This window comes from Oncorhynchus keta, chromosome 10 (assembly GCF_023373465.1).
Source record: "Oncorhynchus keta strain PuntledgeMale-10-30-2019 chromosome 10, Oket_V2, whole genome shotgun sequence".
Taxonomy (NCBI): domain Eukaryota; kingdom Metazoa; phylum Chordata; class Actinopteri; order Salmoniformes; family Salmonidae; genus Oncorhynchus; species Oncorhynchus keta.
The window spans coordinates 79,389,963-79,415,544 of record NC_068430.1 but is presented as its reverse complement, the minus strand read 5'-3'; the positions used below and the strand labels follow the sequence as shown (position 1 = coordinate 79,415,544).

The window sequence follows — 25,582 nt, the reverse complement described above, 5'->3', positions numbered from 1 at the left end:
TTATATCAGCAAGCAATGTAGATGTAGCAGCACAGTGACGAGAAGAGACAGGGAGGGTGGAACCAGCAGGTCTGAGACAAGGTAGCACGTCTGGTGAACAGGTCAGGGATCCATAGCCGCAGGCAGGCAGAACTCGATTGGCAGCATGACTGGGGAGGGGGACAGCCGAGTCCTGGCATGGCCCTAGAGCTCAGGTCCTCAGGGGGAGGGACAGCCAGGAGTCCTGAGAAGCATGGCCCTAGAGCTCAGGTCCTCAGGGGAGGGACAGCCAGGAGTCCTGAAGCATGGCCCCTAGAGCTCAGGTCCTCAGGGGGAGGGACAGCCAGGAGTCCTGAGACATGGCCCCTAGAGCTCAGGTCCTCAGGGGGAGGGACAGCCAGGAGTCCTGAAGCATGGCCCCTAGAGCTCAGGTCCTCAGGGGGAGGGACAGCCAGGAGTCCTGCAGCATGGCCCCTAGAGCTCAGGTCCTCAGGGGGAGGGACAGCCAGGAGTCCTGAGGTATGGCCCCTAGAGCTCAGGTCCTCAGGGGGGAGGGACAGACAGGAGTCCTGAGGCATGGCCCCTAGAGCTCAGGTCCTCAGGGGGAGGGACAGCCAGGAGTCCTGAAGCATGGCCCCTAGAGCTCAGGTCCTCAGGGGGAGGGACAGACAGGAGTCCTGAAGCATGGCCCCTAGAGCTCAGGTCCTCAGGGGGAGGGACAGCCAGGAGTCCTGGCATGGCCCTAGAGCTCAGGTCCTCAGGGGAGGGACAGCCAGGAGTCCTGAAGCATGGCCCCTAGAGCTCAGGTCCAGCCAGGGGAGGGACAGGTCCTCAGGGGAGGGGACAGACAGGAGTCCTGAGGCATGGCCCCTAGAGCTCAGGTCCTCAGGGGGGAGGGACAGCCAGGAGTCCTGAAGCATGGCCCCTAGAGCTCAGGTCCTCAAGGGGAGGGACAGCCAGGAGTCCTGAGGTATGGCCCTAGAGGTCAGGTCCTCAGGGGGAGGGGGAGGGATGGGGACAGAGAGGGGGAGGATAATCTCTCCATCTCTCTCTCTCATTTTGGATATAAAATGATTATTTCCTCTCTTCCAGTCATCGCTCCTCCTAAAACCATTCTGGAGGACCCAACAGCCACCCTCTTCCAGGTAAGCCCCCCCCCCCTACAGGTAAGGACCCAACAGCCACCCTCTTCCGGTAAGCCCCCCACAGGTAAGACTCTCCATGTCTCTAAAGAACAGAATGAAATTGGACTGGTAAACTTTATTTATTGTTGCTCCAATCAGTGTAAAGTATTAATTCGGGTTCTAGTGGGTTTGAAACAGCATGGAGACATGAACCCTACACAATAACACAACCCAAGGAATTCTCATGTGCTTTAGAAAAATAAATGTCTCTCTCTGTTGCTCTTTTCTCTCCTCCTCCTCCTCCTCTCTCTGTTGCTCTTTTCTCTCCTCCTCCTCCTCCTCTCTCTGTTGCTCTTTTCTCTCCTCCTCCTCCTCTCTCTGTTGCTCTTTTCTCTCCTCCTCCTCTCTCTCTGTTGCTCTTTTCTCTCCTCCTCCTCTCTCTCTGTTGCTCTTTTCTCTCCTGTCCTCCCTCCTCCTCTCTCTGTTGCTCTTTTCTCTCCTGTCCTCCTCCTCCTCCTCCTCCTCCTCCTCCTCCTCCTCCTCCTCTCTCTCTGTTGCTCTTTTCTCTCCTGTCCTCCTCCTCCTCCTCTCTCTCTGTTGCTCTTTTCTCTCTGTCCTCCTCCTCCTCCTCTCCTCCTCCTCCTCCTCTCTCTCTGTTGCTCTTTTCTCTCCTGTCCTCCTCCTCCTCTCTCTCTGTTGCTCTTTTCTCTCCTGTCCTCCTCCTCCTCCTCCTCCTCCTCCTCCTCTCTCTGTTGCTCTTTTCTCTCCTGTCCTCCTCCTCCTCCTCTCTCTCTGTTGCTCTTTTCTCTCCTGTCCTCCTCCTCCTCCTCTCTCTCTGTTGCTCTTTTCTCTCCTGTCCTTCTCCTCCTCCTCTCTCTCTGTTGCTCTTTTCTCTCCTGTCCTCCTCCTCCTCCTCCTCCTCCTCCTCCTCCTCCTCCTCCTCCTCTCTCTCTGTTGCTCTTTTCTCTCCTGTCCTCCTCCTCCTCCTCTCTCTCTGTTGCTCTTTTCTCTCCTGTCCTCTGTTGCTCTCCTCCTCCTCCCTCCTCTCTCTGTTGCTCTTTTCTCTCCTGTCCTCCTCCTCCTCCTCTCTCTCTGTTGCTCTTTTCTCTCCTGTCCTCCTCCTCCTCCTCTCTCTGTTGCTCTTTTCTCTCCTGTCCTCCTCCTCCTCCTCTCTCTGTTGCTCTTTTCTCTCCTGTCCTCCTCCTCCTCCTCCTCTCTCTCTCTGTTGCTCTTTTCTCTCCTGTCCTCCTCCTCCTCCTCCTCTCTCTCTGTTGCTCTTTTCTCTCCTCCTCCTCTCTCTCTGTTGCTCTTTTCTCTCCTGTCCTCCTCCTCCTCTCTCTGTGTCCATTTCTGCCCTACTGACCTTCACCACTGTTTGATCTGGGGTGAGGAGAGAGAGAGGAGGAGGGATACAGAGGGGGAGGGAGAGATGGGGGAGTGAAGGGGGGGCAGTATCTGATGTGTGAGGTTGCAAGGGTTAGATTTATAGGGAGTGTAGAGATCGCCACGATTACACCCTTAGAAGTACACACCAGTCTGGAGAGAGATTCTGGAGCCATCTCTCAGACAGACAGACAGACAGACAGACACTTCAATGACTTTGTGTGATGTCACAGAAGGAATGTTTCCCATCCCAGCAGCCCTCTGATAGCAGCCCTCCCCTTTATCTCCCCTGTCTATGGAGACGTCCAGGGTCTAAGGGAGGATGTTGTGTCCATCCCTCTGATAGCAGCCCTATCTGATGTGTAGCAGCCCTCCCCTCTAGTGGAGCATGTAGCAGCCCTCCCCTCTGATAGCAGCCCTCCCCTCTGATAGCAGCCCTCCCCTCTGATCCCTCCCCTCTGATAGCCCTCTCCCCTCTGATAGAGTCCCCCAGGGTCTAAGGGAGCATGTTGTGCCCATCCCTCTGATAGCAGCCCTCCCCTCTATCTCCCCTGTCTATGGAGATGTCCAGGGTCTAAGGGAGCATGTTGTACCCATCCCTCTGATAGCAGCCCTCCCTCTATCTCCCCTGTCTATGGAGACGTCCAGGGTCTAAGGGAGCATGTTGTACCCATCCCTCTGATAGCAGCCCTCCCCTCTATCTCCCCTGTCTATGGAGACGTCCAGGGTCTAAGGGAGCATGTTGTACCCATCCCTCTGATAGCAGCCCTCCCCTCTATCTCCCCTGTCTATGGAGACGTCCAGGGTCTAAGGGAGCATGTTGTACCCATCCCTCTGATAGCAGCCCTCCCCTCTATCTCCCCTGTCTATGGAGACGTCCAGGGTCTAAGGGAGCATGTTGTACCCATCCCTCTGATAGCAGCCCTCCCCTCTATGGAGACAAGGTGTTCTATGGAGACACCAGGGTCTAAGGGAGCTTGTTGTGTTCAGGGAGAGAGTGGTGGAATGTCTGTAATCCCATTGCTACACATTGTTTCTTGTTCAAAGAGTCTCTAATAATAGTCATTAACAGCTCTGTCCATAATAGAAACCAGAAGGACTAGAGGGAGGAGGTGGGAGAGGACAGGAGAGGACATAGGGGGTAGAGAGAGGAAAGGACTGAGGACCTCAGCAGACAGCACTAGAGATGTTTTTAACGGTCTCTGTCTACCTCTCTCAGGTAAACAGTAGAGTCAGAATAATAACTGTCTGTACTCACCCTGTAATCACCAGTCTGTCAGTCATTACAGCCATCAGCACCATTTAAACCTTTCACTTTCAGGGCTTTGTGATTCAGGGGTTGTTGTTTGTCTCTCGAGGTGAAGGTGTTTTCCCAACCGCTCGATGAGCCTTCAGTTAGTGGTCGACTTCAAACTGAACTGTGTGCCGCCATGTTTTGGTCTCTCTCTCTCTCTCTCTCTCTCTCTCTCTCTCTCTCTCTCTCTCTCTCTCTCTCTCTCTCGCTCTCTCGCTCTCTCGCTCTCTCGCTCTCTCGCTCTCTCTCTCTCTCTCTCTCTCTCTCTCTCTCTCTCTCTCTCTCTCTCTCTCTCTCTCTCTCTCTCTCTCTCTCTCTCGCTCTCTCGCTCTCTCTCTCTCCCTCCCTCCCTCCCCCAGGCTGACCTGTTCCCTGCTGCCCTGGTCTACTTTGGCTCTGACGTCAAGACAGGTGCGTCTCCCTTTACCTCGGGTTGATTTCAACGTGTTGCCTTGGATGAGATGGTTCTGAAGGTGTGTTCTCTGTCCACAGAGAGTTACTTAGAGAGACATCTCCTGGATTCCAGTGTCTCGGCCCTACAAGCAGACGAGGCCATTGCTGGGTCAGTCTACTGTTGGCATTTAACAACCAAACAACATTTTATTTGTGTGAGAAGGAGAGGATCAGAACTTCCTGTTGGTGGAACTGCCCCGTCGTCGTGGCAACACAGCTCGGCTGTGTTTCCCCGGGCGACGGCTCTATTTTCCTGTCACAGCGCTGTCATCATCGGAATCCCTTTGAACGGTTCCGGCCAAACGCACGGACACCCCCCACCTCCCCCTCCTCTAAAGATAGAGCCATTTCCCCAATCTGACCCCCACCTGTTGCCCCCTCCACCAATGTCAATTCAATTCAAGGGCTTTATTGGCATGGGAAACATGTGTTAACATTCCCAAAGCAAGTAGATAATATATAAAGTGAATATATAAAGTGAAATAAACAATCAAAATTAACAGTAGACATTACACATACAGAAGTTTCAAAACAATAAAGACATTACAAATGTCATATTATATATATACAGTGATTTAACAATGTACAAATGGTAAAGGACACAAGATAAAATAAATAAGCATAAATATGGGTTGTATTTACAATGGTGTTTGTTCTTCACTGGTTGCCCTGTTCGCCCTTTAGCCAAATCCTAATTGGTATGTTGAAATTTATGTTCCCCAGTCGAGGACACACACCACCTCATTAACCCATCTCCCCTTCATCCATCCACACCTCTCTTTACCGTTCCTCACCTCTCTCTCTCCTCCTGTCCCTCATTCCACTATTAGCTTCAAAGGGGATGCCAGGGAACCTTCTACCTCTCCCCTACTTCTGTGAGGGAGGGGGGTAGATTGATATAGTGGAGGAAAGAGAGAGAGAGGGACGTTTAAGTTATTGATAATGTGGCACCCGGGTCAAAGGTGAAATGTTCTGTCAGGGGAGGATGTGTTTGTTCCGTCTCCTGGACAGAAAGTCATTCGATAGTGGTGTCATGACCTTTCCTAACCTCTGAGGTCACTAGTCCTGGCCACATGAAAGAGCCTGAACCCCCTGGGACACACACACACACTCCGCTTCCCAAACACGTCCTCTGCCCATCTGGAGAGTCCAGAAATGTCTTTCCCTGAGTTGGGGGTCTAGAGAGAGATTGGTTTTGAGAATTTAAAGTACAGGAAGTGTGTTTGTGTGTGTTCAGAATACACATCTGATGAAATCCTGTGGACTGAATGCTCTTTCCTCTCCTCCATCCCTTTCTCTCTCCCTTCATTCCTCACCCTCTCTCTCTCCCCTCTCTCCTCACCCTCTCTCTCCCCTCTCTCCTCACCCTCTCTCTCCCCTCTCTCCTCACCCTCTCTCCCCCCCCTCTCTCTCCCTCTCTCCTCACCCTCTCTCTCCCCCTCTCTCCTCACCCTCTCTCTCCCCCTCTCTCTCCCCCTCTCTCTCCCCCTCTCTCCTCACCCTCTCTCCTCACCCCTCTCTCTCCCCCTCTCTCCTCACCCTCTCCCTCTCCCCCTCTCTCAGCTGTATGCCCAGGTCTTCGCCCCCCTCCTCCTTCTCTTCCATGGTTACAGAGGAGCCCCTTCCAGACCCCCCCGCGGGGACCAGGGAGATTGAGGAGGAAGAGGAGCCAAACACACACAGCCAGGCCACCAAACCAGTCAGGACGGACACCGGCAAGGTCCCCAAGTGGCTCAAACTGCCAGGTACGCTACCAATCAGACCTGTTGAACTGATAAAGGGTTAAAGGGGTAGGTCACTCTAAAATGACCTATTACCTAACTGATAAAGGGTTAGGTCACTCTAAAATGACCTACTACCTAACTGATAAAGAGTTAAAGGGTTAGGTCACTCTAAAATGACCTACTACCTAACGGATAAAGGGTTAAAGGGGAGGTCACTCTAAAATGACCTATTACCTAACGGATAAAGGGTTAAAGGGTTAGGTCACTCTAAAATGACCTACTACCTAACTGATAAAGGGTTAAAGGGAGGTCACTCTAAAATGACCTATTACCTAACGGATAAAGGGTTAAAGGGAGGTCACTCTAAAATGACCTACTACCTAACTGATAAAGGGTTAAAGGGGAGGTCACTCTAAAATGACCTATTACCTAACTGATAAAGGGTTAAAGGGAGGTCTCCTATTTGATGAGACTGTAGGGTTAAAGGGGAGGTCACTCTAAAATGTTTCCCTCTTCAGCATGCTGACCCTGTTTACACTGACATAGAGAGGGCTGCTGACCCTGTTTACACTGACATAGAGAGGGCTGCTGACCCTGTTTACACTGACATAGAGAGGGCTGCTGACCCTGTTTACACTGACATAGAGAGGGCTGCTGACCCTGTTTACACTGACATAGAGAGGGCTGCTGACCCTGTTTACACTGACATAGAGAGGGCTGCTGACCCTGTTTACACTGACATAGAGAGGGCTGCTGACCCTGTTTACACTGACATAGAGAGGGCTGCTGGCCCTGTTTACACTGACATAGAGAGGGCTGCTGGCCCTGTTTACACTGACATAGAGAGGGCTGCTGACCCTGTTTACACTGACATAGAGAGGGCTGCTGACCCTGTTTACACTGACATAGAGAGGGCTGCTGACCCTGTTTACACTGACATAGAGAGGGCTGCTGACCCTGTTTACACTGACATAGAGAGGGCTGCTGACCCTGTTTACACTGACATAGAGAGGGCTGCTGACCCTGTTTACACTGACATAGAGAGGGCTGCTGACCCTGTTTACACTGACATAGAGAGGGCTGCTGGCCCTGTTTACACTGACATAGAGAGGGCTGCTGGCCCTGTTTACACTGACATAGAGAGGGCTGCTGGCCCTGTTTACACTGACATAGAGAGGGCTGCTGACCCTGTTTACACTGACATAGAGAGGGCTGCTGACCCTGTTTACACTGACATAGAGAGGGCTGCTGACCCTGTTTACACTGACATAGAGAGGGCTGCTGACCCTGTTTACACTGACATAGAGAGGGCTGCTGGCCCTGTTTACACTGACATAGAGAGGGCTGCTGACCCTGTTTACACTGACATAGAGAGGGCTGCTGGCCCTGTTTACACTGACATAGAGAGGGCTGCTGACCCTGTTTACACTGACATAGAGAGGGCTGCTGACCCTGTTTACACTGACATAGAGAGGGCTGCTGACCCTGTTTACACTGACATAGAGAGGGCTGCTGACCCTGTTTACACTGACATAGAGAGGGCTGCTGACCCTGTTTACACTGACATAGAGAGGGCTGCTGACCCTGTTTACACTGACATAGAGAGGGCTGCTGACCCTGTTTACACTGACATAGAGAGGGCTGCTGACCCTGTTTACACTGACATAGAGAGGGCTGCTGACCCTGTTTACACTGACATAGAGAGGGCTGCTGACCCTGTTTACACTGACATAGAGAGGGCTGCTGACCCTGTTTACACTGACATAGAGAGGGCTGCTGACCCTGTTTACACTGACATAGAGAGGGCTGCTGACCCTGTTTACACTGACATAGAGAGGGCTGCTGACCCTGTTTACACTGACATAGAGAGGGCTGCTGACCCTGTTTACACTGACATAAGAGAGGGCTGCTGGCCCTGTTTACACTGACATAAACACATTAGAGGGCTGCTGACCCTGTTTACACTGACATAGAGAGGGCTGCTGACCCTGTTTACACTGACATAGAGAGGGCTGCTGACCCTGTTTACACTGACATAGAGAGGGCTGCTGACCCTGTTTACACTGACATAGAGAGGGCTGCTGACCCTGTTTACACTGACATAGAGAGGGCTGCTGACCCTGTTTACACTGACATAGAGAGGGCTGCTGACCCTGTTTACACTGACATAGAGAGGGCTGCTGGCCCTGTTTACACTGACATAGAGAGGGCTGCTGACCCTGTTTACACTGACATAGAGAGGGCTGCTGACCCTGTTTACACTGACATAGCGAGGGCTGCTGACCCTGTTTACACTGACATAGAGAGGGCTGCTGACCCTGTTTACACTGACATAGAGAGGGCTGCTGACCCTGTTTACACTGACATAGAGAGGGCTGCTGACCCTCTTTACAATGACATAGAGAGGGCTGCTGGCCCTGTTTACACTGACATAGAGAGGGCTGCTGACCCTGTTTACACTGACATAGAGAGGGCTGCTGATCCTGTTTACACTGACATAGAGAGGGCTGCTGACCCTGTTTACACTGACATAGAGAGGGCTGCTGACCCTGTTTACACTGACATAGAGAGGGCTGCTGACCCTGTTTACACTGACATAGAGAGGGCTGCTGACCCTGTTTACACTGACATAGAGAGGGCTGCTGACCCTGTTTACACTGACATAGAGAGGGCTGCTGACCCTGTTTACACTGACATAGAGAGGGCTGCTGACCCTGTTTACACTGACATAGAGAGGGCTGCTGACCCTGTTTACACTGACATAGAGAGGGCTGCTGACCCTGTTTACACTGACATAGAGAGGGCGGCTGACCCTGTTTACACTGACATAGAGAGGGCTGCTGACCCTGTTTACACTGACATAGAGGGCTGCTGGCCCTGTTTACACTGACATAGAGAGGGCTGCTGACCCTGTTTACACTGACATAGAGAGGGCTGCTGACCCTGTTTACACTGACATAGAGAGGGCTGCTGACCCTGTTTACACTGACATAGAGAGGGCTGCTGACCCTGTTTACACTGACATAGAGAGGGCTGCTGACCCTGTTTACACTGACATAGAGAGGGCTGCTGACCCTGTTTACACTGACATAGAGAGGGCTGCTGACCCTGTTTACACTGACATAGAGAGGGCTGCTGACCCTGTTTACACTGACATAGAGAGGGCTGCTGACCCTGTTTACACTGACATAGAGAGGGCTGCTGACCCTGTTTACACTGACATAGAGAGGGCTGCTGACCCTGTTTACACTGACATAGAGAGGGCTGCTGACCCTGTTTACACTGACATAGAGAGGGCTGCTGACCCTGTTTACACTGACATAGAGAGGGCTGCTGACCCTGTTTACACTGACATAGAGAGGGCTAGACTCGGTGCAGTCGCTAGGCTATGTGCTACAGGTTTTTAAGGCACTTTGACCTATAATTCAAATTCTAATAACTGATTTTTAAATGTAGTTTCGTATTTAGTTGGCACACTATGTATGAATTCATATCATCTCATTTTAGTTCTCTACCCTGAACCTTGTTTTAACCATGTCTGGTGGAATTACCAAGTGAAAATCTCAATTCATAATTGCAATATCTGTCCCAAATCAAAAATCACAATGCAACATGTTGGTCCACATCATGCAGCCCTAAAAGTCACCCACCCTGTTTTCAAGCATTAATCCATTTCAGATTTTAACACATTCCTACACACACACACACACACACACACACACACACACACACACACACACACACACACACACACACACACACACACACACACACACACACACACACACACACACACACACACACACACACACACACACACACACACACACACACACACACACACACACACACACACACACACACACTACACTCCGAAGGGCCGTCTTTAAAACCACAGTCAACAGGAAGTGTTGAAAAAGAACCATCAGATGAGACAAGAGATAAGGATGCTGTTCTGGGGGAACGGTACACACACCCCTTTACACACACATGTATTAGTTCAGGATGGTTTCGCCTCCACCCCCAGGGGACCTCTGCTGACACGCAGCCCCAGTCAGAGTTCTCCCTTCTGGGCCACATGAAACACTGCGGGCCCCTGTTGTCTGGCGCTCCGGAGCCTGGGCTCTGTTGTGGTGGAGCTGGTGGTCGCGGTGCTCCAGCTGTTTTGGTTGTTTTTCTGTTTTGTTTGTGGGAAGGATGGTCTCACTCGTTGTTGTAGTGTTTTCTGCTGGTGTGGGAGCTGTGGCTAGTTGTAGTGTTTTCTGGTGGTGTGGGAGCTGTGGCTAGTTGTAGTAGTGTTTTCTGGTGGAGTGGGAGCTGTGGCTAGTTGTAGTAGTGTTTTCTGGTGGAGTGGGAGCTGTGGCTAGTTGTAGTAGTGTTTTCTGGTGGTGTGGGAGCTGTGGCTAGTTGTAGTAGTGTTTTCTGGTGGTGTGGGAGCTGTGGCTAGTTGTAGTAGTGTTTTCTGGTGGTGTGGGAGCTGTGGCTAGTTGTAGTAGTGTTTTCTGGTGGTGTGGGAGCTGTGGCTAGTTGTAGTAGTGTTTTCTGGTGGTGTGGGAGCTGTGGCTAGTTGTAGTAGTGTTTTCTGGTGGTGTGGGAGCTGTGGCTAGTTGTAGTAGTGTTTTCTGGTGGAGTGGGAGCTGTGGCTAGTTGTAGTAGTGTTTTCTGGTGGAGTGGGAGCTGTGGCTAGTTGTAGTAGTGTTTTCTGGTGGAGTGGGAGCTGTGGCTAGTTGTAGTAGTGTTTTCTGGTGGCGTGGGAGCTGTGGCTAGTTGTAGTAGTGTTTTCTGGTGGAGTGGGAGCTGTGGCTAGTTGTAGTAGTGTTTTCTGGTGGTGTGGGAGCTGTGGCTAGTTGTAGTAGTGTTTTCTGGTGGTGTGGGAGCTGTGGCTAGTTGTAGTAGTGTTTTCTGGTGGTGTGGGAGCTGTGGCTAGTTGTTGTAGTGTTTTCTGGTGGTGTGGGAGCTGTGGCTAGTTGTAGTAGTGTTTTCTGGTGGTGTGGGAGCTGTGGCTAGTTGTTGTAGTGTTTTCTGGTGGTGTGGGAGCTGTGGCTAGTTGTAGTAGTGTTTTCTGGTGGTGTGGGAGCTGTGGCTAGTTGTTGTAGTGTTTTCTGGTGGTGTGGGAGCTGTGGCTAGTTGTAGTAGTGTTTTCTGGTGGTGTGGGAGCTGTGGCTAGTTGTTGTAGTGTTTTCTGGTGGAGTGGGAGCTGTGGCTAGTTGTAGTAGTGTTTTCTGGTGGTGTGGGAGCTGTGGCTAGTTGTAGTAGTGTTTTCTGGTGGTGTGGGAGCTGTGGCTAGTTGTAGTAGTGTTTTCTGGTGGTGTGGGAGCTGTGGCTAGTTGTAGTGTTTTCTGGTGGCGTGGGAGCTGTGGCTAGTTGTAGTGTTTTCTGGTGGCGTGGGAGCTGTGGCTAGTTGTAGTAGTGTTGTCTGGTGGTGTGGGAGCTGTGGCTAGTTGTAGTGTTTTCTGGTGGCGTGGGAGCTGTGGCTAGTTGTAGTGTTTTCTGCTGGCGTGGGAGCTGTGGCTAGTTGTAGTAGTGTTTTCTGGTGGAGTGGGAGCTGTGGCTAGTTGTAGTAGTGTTTTCTGGTGGTGTGGGAGCTGTGGCTAGTTGTAGTAGTGTTTTCTGGTGGCGTGGGAGCTGTGGCTAGTTGTAGTAGTGTTTTCTGGTGGTGTGGGAGCTGTGGCTAGTTGTAGTGTTTTCTGGTGGCGTGGGAGCTGTGGCTAGTTGTAGTAGTGTTTTCTGGTGGTGTGGGAGCTGTGGCTAGTTGTAGTAGTGTTTTCTGGTGGTGTGGGAGCTGTGGCTAGTTGTAGTAGTGTTTTCTGGTGGAGTGGGAGCTGTGGCTAGTTGTAGTAGTGTTTTCTGGTGGTGTGGGAGCTGTGGCTAGTTGTAGTGTTTTCTGGTGGCGTGGGAGCTGTGGCTAGTTGTAGTAGTGTTTTCTGGTGGTGTGGGAGCTGTGGCTAGTTGTAGTAGTGTTTTCTGGTGGCGTGGGAGCTGTGGCTAGTTGTAGTGTTTTCTGGTGGCGTGGGAGCTGTGGCTAGTTGTAGTAGTGTTTTCTGGTGGTGTGGGAGCTGTGGCTAGTTGTAGTGTTTTCTGGTGGCGTGGGAGCTGTGGCTAGTTGTAGTGTTTTCTGGTGGCGTGGGAGCTGTGGCTAGTTGTAGTAGTGTTTTCTGGTGGTGTGGGAGCTGTGGCTAGTTGTAGTGTTTTCTGGTGGCGTGGGAGCTGTGGCTAGTTGTAGTAGTGTTTTCTGGTGGAGTGGGAGCTGTGGCTAGTTGTAGTAGTGTTTTCTGGTGGTGTGGGAGCTGTGGCTAGTTGTAGTAGTGTTTTCTGGTGGCGTGGGAGCTGTGGCTAGTTGTAGTGTTTTCTGGTGGAGTGGGAGCTGTGGCTAGTTGTAGTAGTGTTTTCTGGTGGAGTGGGAGCTGTGGCTAGTTGTAGTAGTGTTTTCTGGTGGAGTGGGAGCTGTGGCTAGTTGTAGTAGTGTTTTCTGGTGGTGTGGGAGCTGTGGCTAGTTGTAGTGTTTTCTGGTGGAGTGGGAGCTATGGCTAGTTGTAGTGTTTTCTGGTGGAGTGGGAGCTGTGGCTAGTTGTAGTAGTGTTTTCTGGTGGCGTGGGAGCTGTGGCTAGTTGTAGTGTTTTCTGCTGGCGTGGGAGCTGTGGCTAGTTGTAGTAGTGTTTTCTGGTGGAGTGGGAGCTGTGGCTAGTTGTAGTAGTGTTTTCTGGTGGTGTGGGAGCTGTGGCTAGTTGTAGTAGTGTTTTCTGGTGGTGTGGGAGCTGTGGCTAGTTGTAGTGTTTTCTGGTGGCGTGGGAGCTGTGGCTAGTTGTAGTAGTGTTTTCTGGTGGCGTGGGAGCTGTGGCTAGTTGTAGTAGTGTTTTCTGGTGGAGTGGGAGCTGTGGCTAGTTGTAGTAGTGTTTTCTGGTGGTGTGGGAGCTGTGGCTAGTTGTAGTAGTGTTTTCTGGTGGCGTGGGAGCTGTGGCTAGTTGTAGTAGTGTTTTCTGGTGGTGTGGGAGCTGTGGCTAGTTGTAGTGTTTTCTGGTGGCGTGGGAGCTGTGGCTAGTTGTAGTGTTTTCTGGTGGCGTGGGAGCTGTGGCTAGTTGTAGTAGTGTTTTCTGGTGGAGTGGGAGCTGTGGCTAGTTGTTGTAGTGTTTTCTGGTGGAGTGGGAGCTGTGGCTAGTTGTTGTAGTGTTTTCTGGTGGTGTGGGAGCTGTGGCTAGTTGTTGTAGTGTTTTCTGGTGGTGTGGGAGCTGTGGCTAGTTGTAGTAGTGTTTTCTGGTGGTGTGGGAGCTGTGGCTGGCATCCTGCTCCTCTTTATCAAAGAAGAAAGTCTAATTAAAAAGAAAGAGAGGGGAGGGGAGGAGACAGGATGGTATTTTGTGGACTCCATGTGGATGGGTCTGGCGGAAGGGATGAAGGGTAGATGGGTCTGGGGGACTGTCTAACTGGTTGTCTGCCTGTCTCCCTCTCTGACTGTCTAACTGGTTGTCTGCCTGTCTCCCTCTCTGACTGTCTAACTGGTTGTCTGCCTGTCTCCCTCTCTGACTGTCTAACTGGTTGTCTGCCTGTCTCCCTCTCTGACTGTCTAACTGGCTGTCTGCCTGTCTCCCTCTCTGACTGTCTAACTGGCTGTCTGCCTGTCTCCCTCTCTGACTGTCTAACTGGTTGTCTGCCTGTCTCCCTCTCTGACTGTCTAACTGGTTGTCTCCCTCTCTGACTGTCTAACTGGTTGTCTCCCTCTCTGACTGTCTAACTGGTTGTCTCCCTCTCTGACTGTCTAACTGGTTGTCTCCCTCTCTGACTGTCTAACTGGTTGTCTCCCTCTCTGACTGTCTAACTGGTTGTCTCCCTCTCTGACTGTCTAACTGGCTGTCTGCCTGTCTCCCTCTCTGACTGTCTAACTGGTTGTCTCCCTCTCTGACTGTCTAACTGGTTGTCTCCCTCTCTGACTGTCTAACTGGCTGTCTGCCTGTCTCCCTCTCTGACTGTCTAACTGGCTGTCTGCCTGTCTCCCTCTCTGACTGTCTAACTGGCTGTCTGCCTGTCTCCCTCTCTGACTGTCTAACTGGTTGTCTCCCTCTCTGACTGTCTAACTGGCTGTCTGCCTGTCTCCCTCTCTGACTGTCTAACTGGTTGTCTGCCTGTCTCCCTCTCTGACTGTCTAACTGGTTGTCTCCCTCTCTGACTGTCTAACTGGTTGTCTGCCTGTCTCCCTCTCTGACTGTCTAACTGGTTGTCTGCCTCTCTGACTGTCTAACTGGCTGTCTGCCTGTCTCCCTCTCTGACTGTCTAACTGGTTGTCTCCCTCTCTGACTGTCTAACTGGTTGTCTGTAGGTCATTATATCAGTTACTCTGATGTGTTCTTTATTCAACACCAGATTCCCACTTCAGTCCAGAACTCTTCCAGATGCTTCCAGACCAGGAATTGTGTCTACATGTCTATTCTTCAGATTCATCGGCGTCTTGAGCTAAACCAGGACACGCACACACTCCCAGTCTATCCCTCTCCATCATAGTAGTTGTGTGTGTGTGTGTGTGTGTGTGTGTGTGTGTGTGTGTGTGTGTGTGTGTGTGTGTGTGTGTGTGTGTGTGTGTGTGTGTGTGTGTGTGTTGAGAAGTGAAGAGACTAATGTGTGTTTGTGCCAATATAATTCCAATCCTGGTTTGTCTCAAGATGGTGATGAGTCTGAATAGTTAAAGAGAATTCCATGTCTGGAAGAGTCTGTTAACACTTTGATATTCAAGCAAGCTTCTTTCTTAACAGTGTATAACAGGTTATAGGCCTAGCAAGCTTCTTTCTTAACAGTGTATAATGGGTTACGATAGGCCTAGCAAGCTTCTTTCTTAACAGTGTATAACAGGTTATAATAGGCCTAGCAAGCTTCTTTCGTAACAGTGTATAATGGGTTATAATAGGCCTAGCAAGCTTCTTTCGTAACAGTGTATAACAGGTTATAGGCCTAGCAAGCTTCTTTCTTAACAGTTTATAACAGGTTATAGGCCTAACAAGCTTCTTAACAGTTTATAACAGGTTATAGGCCTAACAAGCTTCTTAACAGTTTATAACAGGTTATAGGCCTAACAAGCTTCTTAACAGTTTATAACGGGTTATAGGCCTAACAAGCTTCTTAACAGTTTATAACAGGTTATAGGCCTAACAAGCTTAATAACAGTTTATAACAGGTTATAGGCCTAGTAGTTTTTCTGACTGAAAGTTAACATGTTACAGTGCTGATCAAGGAAAACACATTTCTTTGGACATTTTTCATGGTTGTTAAGACTTGTGTGTCTCAATAAAGTTTTATAAGATCCAACTGTTATTTCCTCTGATATTATGTTTTTATTGTCTCCAGGTAAGAAATGAGGATTGTGATCAGATGACTACGGCTACCATAGAGGGACATACAGAACAGAGCGGACGCCCCAACACACTGTTCCCCCTACCTTTTTATTAACATGAAATTCCAGGCTCAAAGTGGATTGTGATGTATTCAAACCCATTGTGAATCCAGTGTGCACCTTCAAATAGTTTTACAAGAGTTCAAAAACATGAAACGAACGAATAAAGGAATCTAAAATGTCTCCATTGCCAATATGTGGTTGTGTGTTTTCTCTGTGAGTTGATATCAACAGCTAGAACAGAATGAGCTCTATTTCATTGCTACCGTTCTATTGTAACAGGCTAGGCATTGTTCTACTGGTTTCTCTCTCCACACACTCGTTGGAAGTCGTGCCAGAGACTGCTGTTCGTGCTCCATGTGTTAGCTACCTGGATTCAGACTGCTGTTCGTGCTCCATGTGTTAGCTACCTGGATTCAGACTGCTGTTCGTGCTCCATGTGTTAGCTACCTGGATTCAGACTGCTGTTCGTGCTCCATGTGTTAGCTACCTGGATTCAGACTGCTGTTCGTGCTCCATGTGTTAGCTACCTGGATTCAGACTGCTGTTCGTGCTCCATGTGTTAGCTACCTGGATTCAGACTGCTGTTCGTGCTCCATGTGTTAGCTACCTGGATTCAGACTGCTGTTCGTGCTCCATGTGTTAGCTACCTGGATTCAGACTGCTGTTCGTGCTCCATGTGTTAGCTACCTGGATTCAGACTGCTGTTCGTGCTCCATGTGTTAGCTACCTGGATTCAGACTGCTGTTCGTGCTCCATGTGTTAGCTACCTGGATTCAGACTGCTGTTCGTGCTCCATGTGTTAGCTACCTGGATTCAGACTGCGTTCTTGTATTCCAGAGAATAGAGAAGGAGAGGGAGGGGGAGCAGTGCCCAGTCTGTCATTCAGATATTTTGTGGAGTTGTTTTTTTTATACATTAGCCCCCGTTCGGTTCTTTTGAAGTCCTGCAGACCCACACCCACACACACACCTGTCCTGCAGACCCACACACACACCTGTCCTGCAGACCCACACACACACACACCTGTCCTGCAGACCAACACACACACCTGTCCTGCAGACCCACACACACACCTGTCCTGCAGACCCACACACACACCTGTCCTGCAGACCCACACACACACCTGTCCTGCAGACCCACACACACACCTGTCCTGCAGACCCACACACACACCTGTCCTGCAGACCCACACACACACCTGTCCTGCAGACACACACACACACCTGTCCTGCAGACCCACACACACACACACACCTGTCCTGCAGACCAACACACACACCTGTCCTGCAGACCCACACACACACCTGTCCTGCAGACCCACACACACACCTGTCCTGCAGACCCACACACACACCTGTCCTGCAGACCCACACACACACCTGTCCTGCAGACCCACACACACACCTGTCCTGCAGACCCACACACACACCTGTCCTGCAGACCCACACACACCCGTCCTGCAGACCCACACACACACCTGTCCTGCAGACCCACACACACACCCGTCCTGCAGACCCACACACACACCCGTCCTGCAGACCCACACACACACCTGTCGTGCAGACCCACACACACACCTGTCCTGCAGACCCACACACACACCAGTCCTGCAGACCCACACACACACCCGTCCTGCAGACCCACACACACACCTGTCCTGCAGACCCACACATACACCTGTCCTGCAGACCCACACACACACCTGTCCTGCAGACCCACACACACACCTGTCCTGCAGACCCACACACACACCTGTCCTGCAGACCCACACATACACCTGTCCCGCAGACCCACCTCCTGCCCCATCCGCAGACACACCTCCTGCCCCATCCGCAGACACACCTCCTGCCCCATCCGCAGACACACCTCCTGCCCCATCCGCAGACACACCTCCTGCCCCATCCGCAGACACACCTCCTGCCCCATTCGCAGACACACCTCCTGCCCCATCCGCTAGCTCTCTGCTTATCGTTCAGGCATAGTCACTTTACCCCCACATACATGTACATATTACCTCAATTACCTGGACTAACCTGTTTATTATCTATGCATAGTCACTGTACCCCTACCTCCATGTACATATCAGAAAGTGACCAATATGGCTTTGGTTTGGAGATGACCGTTCGCTGATGAGGTGAGAGACATCAATACCTCAATTACCTTAACTACTCTGTTTATTATCTATGTACAGTCACCTTGACTAACCTGAACCCACACATTGACTCGGTACCGGTACCCCCTCATTATTGTTATTTTATTGTCTAACTTTTTCTTTATTTTGTATTCATTTTGTTAGCAAATATTTTCTTACTTACTAAAAAAAATGTTTTAAGGGATTGTAAGTAAGCATTTCACGGTAAGGTCTACTACACCTGTTGAATTCAGCATTTCACAGTAAGGTCTACTACACCTGTTGAATTCAGCATTTCACAGTAAGGTCTACTACACCTGTTGTATTCAGCATTTCACGGTAAGGTCTACTACACCTGTTGTATTCAGCATTTCACGGTAAGGTCTACTACACCTGTTGTATTCAGCATTTCACAGTAAGGTCTACTACACCTGTTGAATTCAGCATTTCACAGTAAGGTCTACTGCACCTGTTGTATTCAGCATTTCACTGTAAGGTCTACTACACCTGTTGAATTCAGCATTTCACAGTAAGGTCTACTACACCTGTTGTATTCAGCATTTCACGGTAAGGTCTACTACACCTGTTGTATTCAGCATTTCACAGTAAGGTCTACTACACCTGTTGAATTCAGCATTTCACAGTAAGGTCTACTGCACCTGTTGTATTCAGCATTTCACTGTAAGGTCTACTACACCTGTTGAATTCAGCATTTCACAGTAAGGTCTACTACACCTGTTGTATTCAGCATTTCACGGTAAGGTCTACTACACCTGTTGTATTCAGCATTTCACAGTAAGGTCTACTACACCTGTTGAATTCAGCATTTCACGGTAAGGTCTACTACACCTGTTGTATTCGGCCCATGTCACAAATCCAATTTGATTTGAGAGAGAGAGATGGTGAAGTGACTTTGGGGTTTCAGTCCCTGACTGATCCTATATCTCTAAGGGGTCTGAAAGGAGAGGGCAGTCTACATCCGTCAACTCATTTCTCACCATCTGGACACAGAATGGGTTGTTGACGAGAAGGTGTGGGTCATGGGGGAGAGGCGCGCGACCGGCTGTCACCCTTCCTCCTGGGTGCGACAACCATCATTTAGGTTGAGGCCACGCCCACACGCGGTTGAAAACAAATACACAACCAGGGGAAATGTCCGGCTTCTGAATAAACAAACGGAGGGTCTGTCCTGGCGATCAATTACGAAATAAACGTTATAAAGGTGTTAACTTCCTCATGTGATGACCAATTAAAACCTAATCCAGGCAACCCAGTACGAAAATATCGCGCCACGAAATATTAATTATAGGCGTATAACACTTGTTGACATCCTACTAATGTTTTTATTTTATTTAACTAGGTAATGCAGTTAAGAACAAATTATTATTTACCACTGCGGCCTTGCAAAAGGCCTCCTGCGGGGACGGGGGCTGGGATTAAAAATACAAAAATAAATACAGGACAAAACACACATCACAACAAGAGAGACGACGCTGCATAAATAGAGACCGAAGGCAACAACATAACAACATCAAAGAGAACAACCTGGACATGAGGGGACGTGCTGTGTGAGAGTTGTTGGTATTACTGTCCTCGTGGGGACCAGAAGTCCTCACAAGAATACTAAAACAAGAAACATTCGGACAATTGGGGACATTTCGCCAGTACCCACAAGGGAAAGTGATATTTCAGGTTTAGGGGTTAAGGTTGTATTAAGGGTGAGGGGTTTGGGAAAATAGAATTCTTGAATGGGAATCATTTGTTTGGTCCCCACAAGGATAGTAAAACTAACGTGTGTGTGTGTGAGTGAAACTCACGCCCCTCAAAGCACCAACCCACGATAACGATTGGTTTGGGGGAAAGAAAAGGGGGAAACGTTTGAATAAAACCCCTCTGGTGCCTGCCTAGTGGTATGAATGTAACTGCGACCAGGACAGCAGCAGCAAGTGATGCCATCTGTCTTATCAGCGCTGAGGGAAAACCGTTGGAAAATCGTTGGATATCTCAAGAAATAGAAGGGGGATGCAAGCACTTTTTGGTGAATCACTAAAACGAGCTTGATTTGTATTTTTATAAGCATTTTTACATTTTACGAGTGACTTCAAAGTTGTTTTCTATTTTTTTAATGGTTTAATATAGCCTATATATTTTTTTTATGGTTTAATATAGCCTATATATATATTTTTTAAATGGTTTAATATAGCCTATATATATATTTTTTTAATGGTTTAATATAGCCTATATTTTTATTTGAATTGCATTGCTTTTCCCCCCTAATGGACGGGATTGAAGGCGAATGACGCACCACACTGAAATGATTTCAATGTTTTACGTGTTCTAGTGTGGAGGCATTTTGGAGTGGTCGGACAGCCCACGTCAAGCTCTAGAACCCTTGGCTAGAACACCTGATTCTTCTGTCGATAACACACTGATGCCAAGGGGAACTCTTTCTCTCTCAGTTTACATTTGACTCTCTTTGGCAATTCATCCACTGCAACGTTTCCCATTTAGCTCACCAGACCAGACGAACTCTTGTTTAGTTTTTACCCCAAGGAACTATTAAATCGTTTTTCCCTTTTATGGTTTTTGAAATGACGAGCCAAAGTACTGAGAGAAGTAGGCCTATAGGGACTCTGGCGTTGCTGCGTTCCGCTTTGCTGTTGGGTCTTCTTCACATTGGTGCACCAGAGGCGAGGAGGCTACGGGGCAGCCGCGCGCACCACCGGAGAGCCTCCGCCATGCCGTCCCCAACGTTAACATACAGGGACCGGGTAGTAGAGGGGACCGGAGCCGGTGAGAGCTTCCCGTTAGACTTCACCGCTGTCGAGGGGAACATGGACAACTTCATGACCCAAATTAAAAACCTGGCGCAGTCGCTGTACCCGTGCTCGGCGCAGAAGCTGGACCAGGACATGAGGCTGCACTTCTTGGACAATTCCTCTGCGACGTGTAACGATGGATCCCCAGCGGGGTAAGTGGAAGACTTTCAAGTTCTGAATTGGCCCGAATTAAAGTCGCCCTAAACTTCACTTTTCAACATTTCACAAGTAGCCTAAACTCACATGACAATCACATACTTTTGTTGTGCGTTTAGCCTTTGACACGTTTCCAGTTGTCTATCAAACTCTCAATGGTTGAGTGAAATCCAGTCCATCTATCACCACCACAACAACAGCTTTTCCTGCCCTTCATGTCTATCCGAATGTGACCGAAATGGATAAAAAATGACAAGATCAGAGGACGGGCACTTTCTGAGATCTATCTCGGAGCCCGAGAGAGAGAGGGAGCCCGGACCGCGAGATCAGATGCCTATCATCAATGGAACATTTGACAAAATGAATTTTGCGGAAGGAGAGCACACGAGGCCACAGTGAAAATAATGTTTTTCATGTACAGCAGGCGACAGGCAATGTATAGCTTTAGTGGTGGTTGGTTGGTTGTTTATTTAGTGGCGTTTATTTGCGTCACAGGTCTAGGATCATCTTACCCTCTCCAAACCCATATAACCTCAACCGTTTTGAAGGGAAAACGCAAGACTGACTTCGGATCAGAGTCTATAGGGACACATCTCATCCTCTTGTAGGCTATTGTTGCCTTTGGCTTTATCCAAATGGTTTTCTAGACCGTGCGTCATGATATTGCGCATTTGAGAGAGACGTGAAATTGAGGAGGGGACGCTATATTAGAACGGAATGTAGCGACGCTAATGAATGATTATGATGAAAGAATGTGTGAAAGTAAAAACACTCCACGAAGCGGAAGCCCTGTTGTCCTCTCAGATCCACTTCCAGCCGCGACAGGTGCCCTGCAGGAAAGCGCCATGACAGTTATAGGTTGATAGTGACCAATAGATGGGAAGAAATGGGAAGAAAATAGGGTTTATCCTCAGTGTGAAATTCCAACGTTTTGGTCAAATAACTGTGATAATTGACTTTGTGAAGTAGTGCTTTGAAATCCTTATGTTGTTTCACGCCATGGTTGCCAGGTGTTGAGAGAGAAAGACTGCCTTTTGCCAGTTGTATTTTGTCTTCTCCAGTGTGAGAACAAGCTCACAAGTCAACTGAAGGTTGAAGAATGGAATAGGCCCTATGAACACAGTGTTCTTCTTTAACATGACTATTCCATTATGAATCAATGAGAGAGAACCAGAAAGAGAGCGAGATTCAGTTGATTCATCACAACGGAACCTCTCGTGATCCTACTCTATCCCAAATAAAGACCTCAGACCCACATCGCTTTACATAGAGAGGGGGAGAGAATTAGCACAACAGCAATTGTGAGTGTCTCCTCTCTCCATCGATGTGACTGTGTGTGTCAGCAGCATCCCAAACCACAAGAGACCTCTCAATAGACCCTCACTTTCGGTGCGCGAGGCCATGCAAGGCCAGGCAGACACGCTCTGGGCACGCATGCATGTCTGCTCTATCTGACAACCAGCAGAGAAAATTACAACCGTCGCTTATCCCTCCAACCACAAATGGCTAATTTCTCACGAAGGACCCAACCCCTCTCTTAACCACACAGTCTGCCTTCGAGAGTTACGGCAGAGATCCATCCAGCACGCTGAACTTTATCCAAATACTCCACAACATTGCAATCGCATCTCTATTGACCAATTGAACCTCACTATAACTTCCAGCCCGGCCTGGATTAGCTGTTGATACCTAGCAGTACCCTGGATTAGCTGTTGATACCTAGCAGTACCCTGGATTAGCTGTTGATACCTAGCAGTACCCTGGATTAGCTGTTGATACCTAGCAGTACCCTGGATTAGCTGTTGATACCTAGCAGTACCCTGGATTAGCTGTTGATACCTAGCAGTACCCTGGATTAGCTGTTGATATCTAGCAGTACCCTGGATTAGCTGTTGATACCTAGCAGTACCCTGGATTAGCTGTTGATACCTAGCAGTACCCTGGATTAGCTGTTGATACCTAGCAGTACCCTGGATTAGCTGTTGATACCTAGCAGTACCCTGGATTAGCTGTTGATACCTAGCAGTACCCTGGATTAGCTGTTGATACCTAGCAGTACCCTGGATTAGCTGTTGATACCTAGCAGTACCCTGGATTAGCTGTTGATACCTAGCAGTACCCTGGATTAGCTGTTGATACCTAGCAGTACCCTGGATTAGCTGTTGATACCTAGCAGTACCCTGGATTAGCCGTTGATACCTAGCAGTACCCTGGATTAGCCGTTGATACCTAGCAGTACCCTGGATTAGCAGTTGATACCTAGCAGTACCCTGGATTAGCCGTTGATACCTAGCAGTACCCTGGATTAGCCGTTGATACCTAGCAGTACCCTGGATTAGCCGTTGATACCTAGCAGTACCCTGGATTAGCCGTTGATACCTAGCAGTACCCTGGATTAGCCGTTGATACCTAGCAGTACCCTGGATTAGCCGTTGATACCTAGCAGTACCCTGGATTAGCCGTTGATACCTAGCAGTACCCTGGATTAGCTGTTGATAACTAGCAGTACCCTGGATTAGCCGTTGATACCTAGCAGTACCCTGGATTAGCTGTTGATACCTAGCAGTACCCTGGATTAGCCGTTGATACCCCTAGCAGTACCCTGGATTAGCCGTTGATACCTAGCAGTACCCTGGATTAGCTGTTGATACCTAGCAGTACCCTGGATTAGCTGTTGATACCTAGCAGTACCCTGGATTAGCTGTTGATACCTAGCAGTACCCTGGATTATCTGTTGATACCTAGCAGTACCCTGGATTAGCTGTTGATACCTAGCAGTACCCTGGATTAGCTGTTGATACCTAGCAGTACCCTGGATTAGCTGTTGATACCTAGCAGTACCCTGGATTAGCTGTTGATACCTAGCAGTACCCTGGATTAGCTGTTGATACCTAGCAGTACCCTGGATTAGCTGTTGATACCTAGCAGTGCCCTGGATTAGCTGTTGATACCTAGCAGTACCCTGGATTAGCTGTTGATACCTAGCAGTACCCTGGATTAGCTGTTGATACCTAGCAGTACCCTGGATTAGCTGTTGATACCTAGCAGTACCCTGGATTAGCTGTTGATACCTAGCAGTACCCTGGATTAGCTGTTGATACCTAGCAGTACCTAGCATGCTTGCTAACACCCAAATGAGGGCGAAGCCAGCGTGGCTATATGTATAGTGGATCACTGCTGCTAAGGCTACACTTCTCCCGCGGTCATAGACATGTGTGTGTAAAAACCCATACAGGGGAGGGGCGTATTTCTCCACAGCCACGGGGAGTTATTAAGAACAATGTGTCTGAGGATGTGAGGAATTTACTCTCCCTGTGTTTCTTAATCACAAATGAAGCTTCTGACGTTGATTTGTTTGCACTACTTGAACCCAACCTGGCGTCCCCTCTCTACTCTCTCCTCTTTCATTTTTAAATGTTCAACCTGGCGTCCCCTCTCTACTCTTTCATTTTTAAATGTTCAACCTGGCGTCCCCTCTCTACTCTCTACTCTTTCATTTTTAAATGTTCAACCTGGCGTCCCCTCTCTACTCTCTACTCTTTCATTTTTAAATGTTCAACCTGGCGTCCCCTCTCTACTCTCTACTCTTTCATTTTTAAATGTTCAACCTGGCGTCCCTCTCTACTCTCTACTCTTTCATTTTTAAATGTTCAACCTGGCGTCCCCTCTCTACTCTCTACTCTTTCATTTTTAAATGTTCAACCTGGCGTCCCCTCTCTACTCTCTCCTGTTTCATTTTTAAATGTTCAACCTGGCGTCCCCTCTCTACTTTCTCCCCTTTCATTTTTAAATGTTCAACCTGGCGTCCCCTCTCTACTCTCTACTCTCTACTCTTTCATTTTTAAATGTTCAACCTGGCGTCCCTCTCTACTCTCTACTCTTTCATTTTTAAATGTTCAACCTGGCGTCCCCTCTCTACTCTCTACTCTTTCATTTTTAAATGTTCAACCTGGCGTCCCCTCTCTACTCTCTCCTCTTTCATTTTTAAATGTTCAACCTGGCGTCCCTCTCTACTCTCTACTCTTTCATTTTTAAATGTTCAACCTGGCGTCCCCTCTCTACTCTTTCATTTTTAAATGTTCAACCTGGCGTCCCTCTCTACTCTCTACTCTTTCATTTTTAAATGTTCAACCTGGCGTCCCCTCTCTACTCTCTACTCTTTCATTTTTAAATGTTCAACCTGGCGTCCCCTCTCTACTCTCTACTCTTTCATTTTTAAATGTTCAACCTGGCGTCCCCTCTCTACTCTCTCCCGTTTCATTTTTAAATGTTCAACCTGGCGTCCCCTCTCTACTCTCTACTCTTTCATTTTTAAATGTTCAACCTGGCGTCCCCTCTCTACTCTCTACTCTCTACTCTCTCCTGTTTCATTTTTAAATGTTCAACCTGGCGTCCCCTCTCTACTCTCTACTCTTTCATTTTTAAATGTTCAACCTGGCGTCCCTCTCTACTCTCTCCTGTTTCATTTTTAAATGTTCAACCTGGCGTCCCCTCTCTACTCTCTACTCTTTCATTTTTAAATGTTCAACCTAGCGTCCCCTCTCTACTCTCTCAACTCTCTCTACTCTTTCATTTTTAAATGTTCAACCTGGCGTCCCCTCTCTACTCTCTCCTCTTTCATTTTTAAATGTTCAACCTGGCGTCCCCTCTCTACTCTCTACTCTCTACTCTCTCCTGTTTCATTTTTAAATGTTCAACCTGGCGTCCCCTCTCTACTCTCTACTCTTTCATTTTTAAATGTTCAACCTGGCGTCCCTCTCTACTCTCTCCTGTTTCATTTTTAAATGTTCAACCTGGCGTCCCTCTCTACTCTCTACTCTTTCATTTTTAAATGTTCAACCTGGCGTCCCCTCTCTACTCTCTACTCTTTCATTTTTAAATGTTCAACCTGGCGTCCCTCTCTACTCTCTACTCTTTCATTTTTAAATGTTCAACCTGGCGTCCCCTCTCTACTCTCTCCTGTTTCATTTTTAAATGTTCAACCTGGCGTCCCCTCTCTACTCTCTCCTGTTTCATTTTTAAATGTTCAACCTGGCGTCCCCTCTCTACTCTCTACTCTTTCATTTTTAAATGTTCAACCTGGCGTCCCTCCTCTACTCTCTACTCTTTCATTTTTAAATGTTCAACCTGGCGTCCCCCC

At 48.8% G+C, this 25,582-nt stretch overlaps 2 protein-coding genes across 5 annotated transcripts in view; both read left to right on the top strand.

Moving 5' to 3' along the window:
- LOC127932454 (tether containing UBX domain for GLUT4-like) overlaps positions 1-15,516 on the top strand; it is a 30,048-nt gene extending 14,532 nt beyond the window's left edge. The window contains exons 1-5 of one of the 4 annotated variants that reach the window (XM_052528067.1): positions 1,005-1,124; positions 4,140-4,191; positions 4,273-4,342; positions 5,797-5,978; positions 15,288-15,516. In XM_052528067.1, the coding sequence (XP_052384027.1) occupies positions 1,050-1,124; positions 4,140-4,191; positions 4,273-4,342; positions 5,797-5,978; positions 15,288-15,298 (390 nt within the window). In that variant the 5' untranslated portion in view covers positions 1,005-1,049 and the 3' untranslated portion in view covers positions 15,299-15,516. Of the gene's footprint in view, positions 1-1,004; positions 1,125-4,139; positions 4,192-4,272; positions 4,343-5,796; positions 5,979-15,287 lie in introns of those variants that run through there. The other 3 variants (XM_052528068.1, XM_052528070.1, XM_052528069.1) reach the window with 3 other exon arrangements.
- Positions 15,517-19,397: 3,881 nt separating this feature from the next.
- notum1b (notum, palmitoleoyl-protein carboxylesterase b) overlaps positions 19,398-25,582 on the top strand; it is a 20,976-nt gene continuing 14,791 nt past the window's right edge. The window contains exon 1 of the mRNA XM_052526105.1: positions 19,398-20,438. Within this exon, the coding sequence (XP_052382065.1) occupies positions 20,047-20,438 (392 nt within the window). The 5' untranslated portion in view covers positions 19,398-20,046. The remainder of the gene's footprint in view (positions 20,439-25,582) is intronic.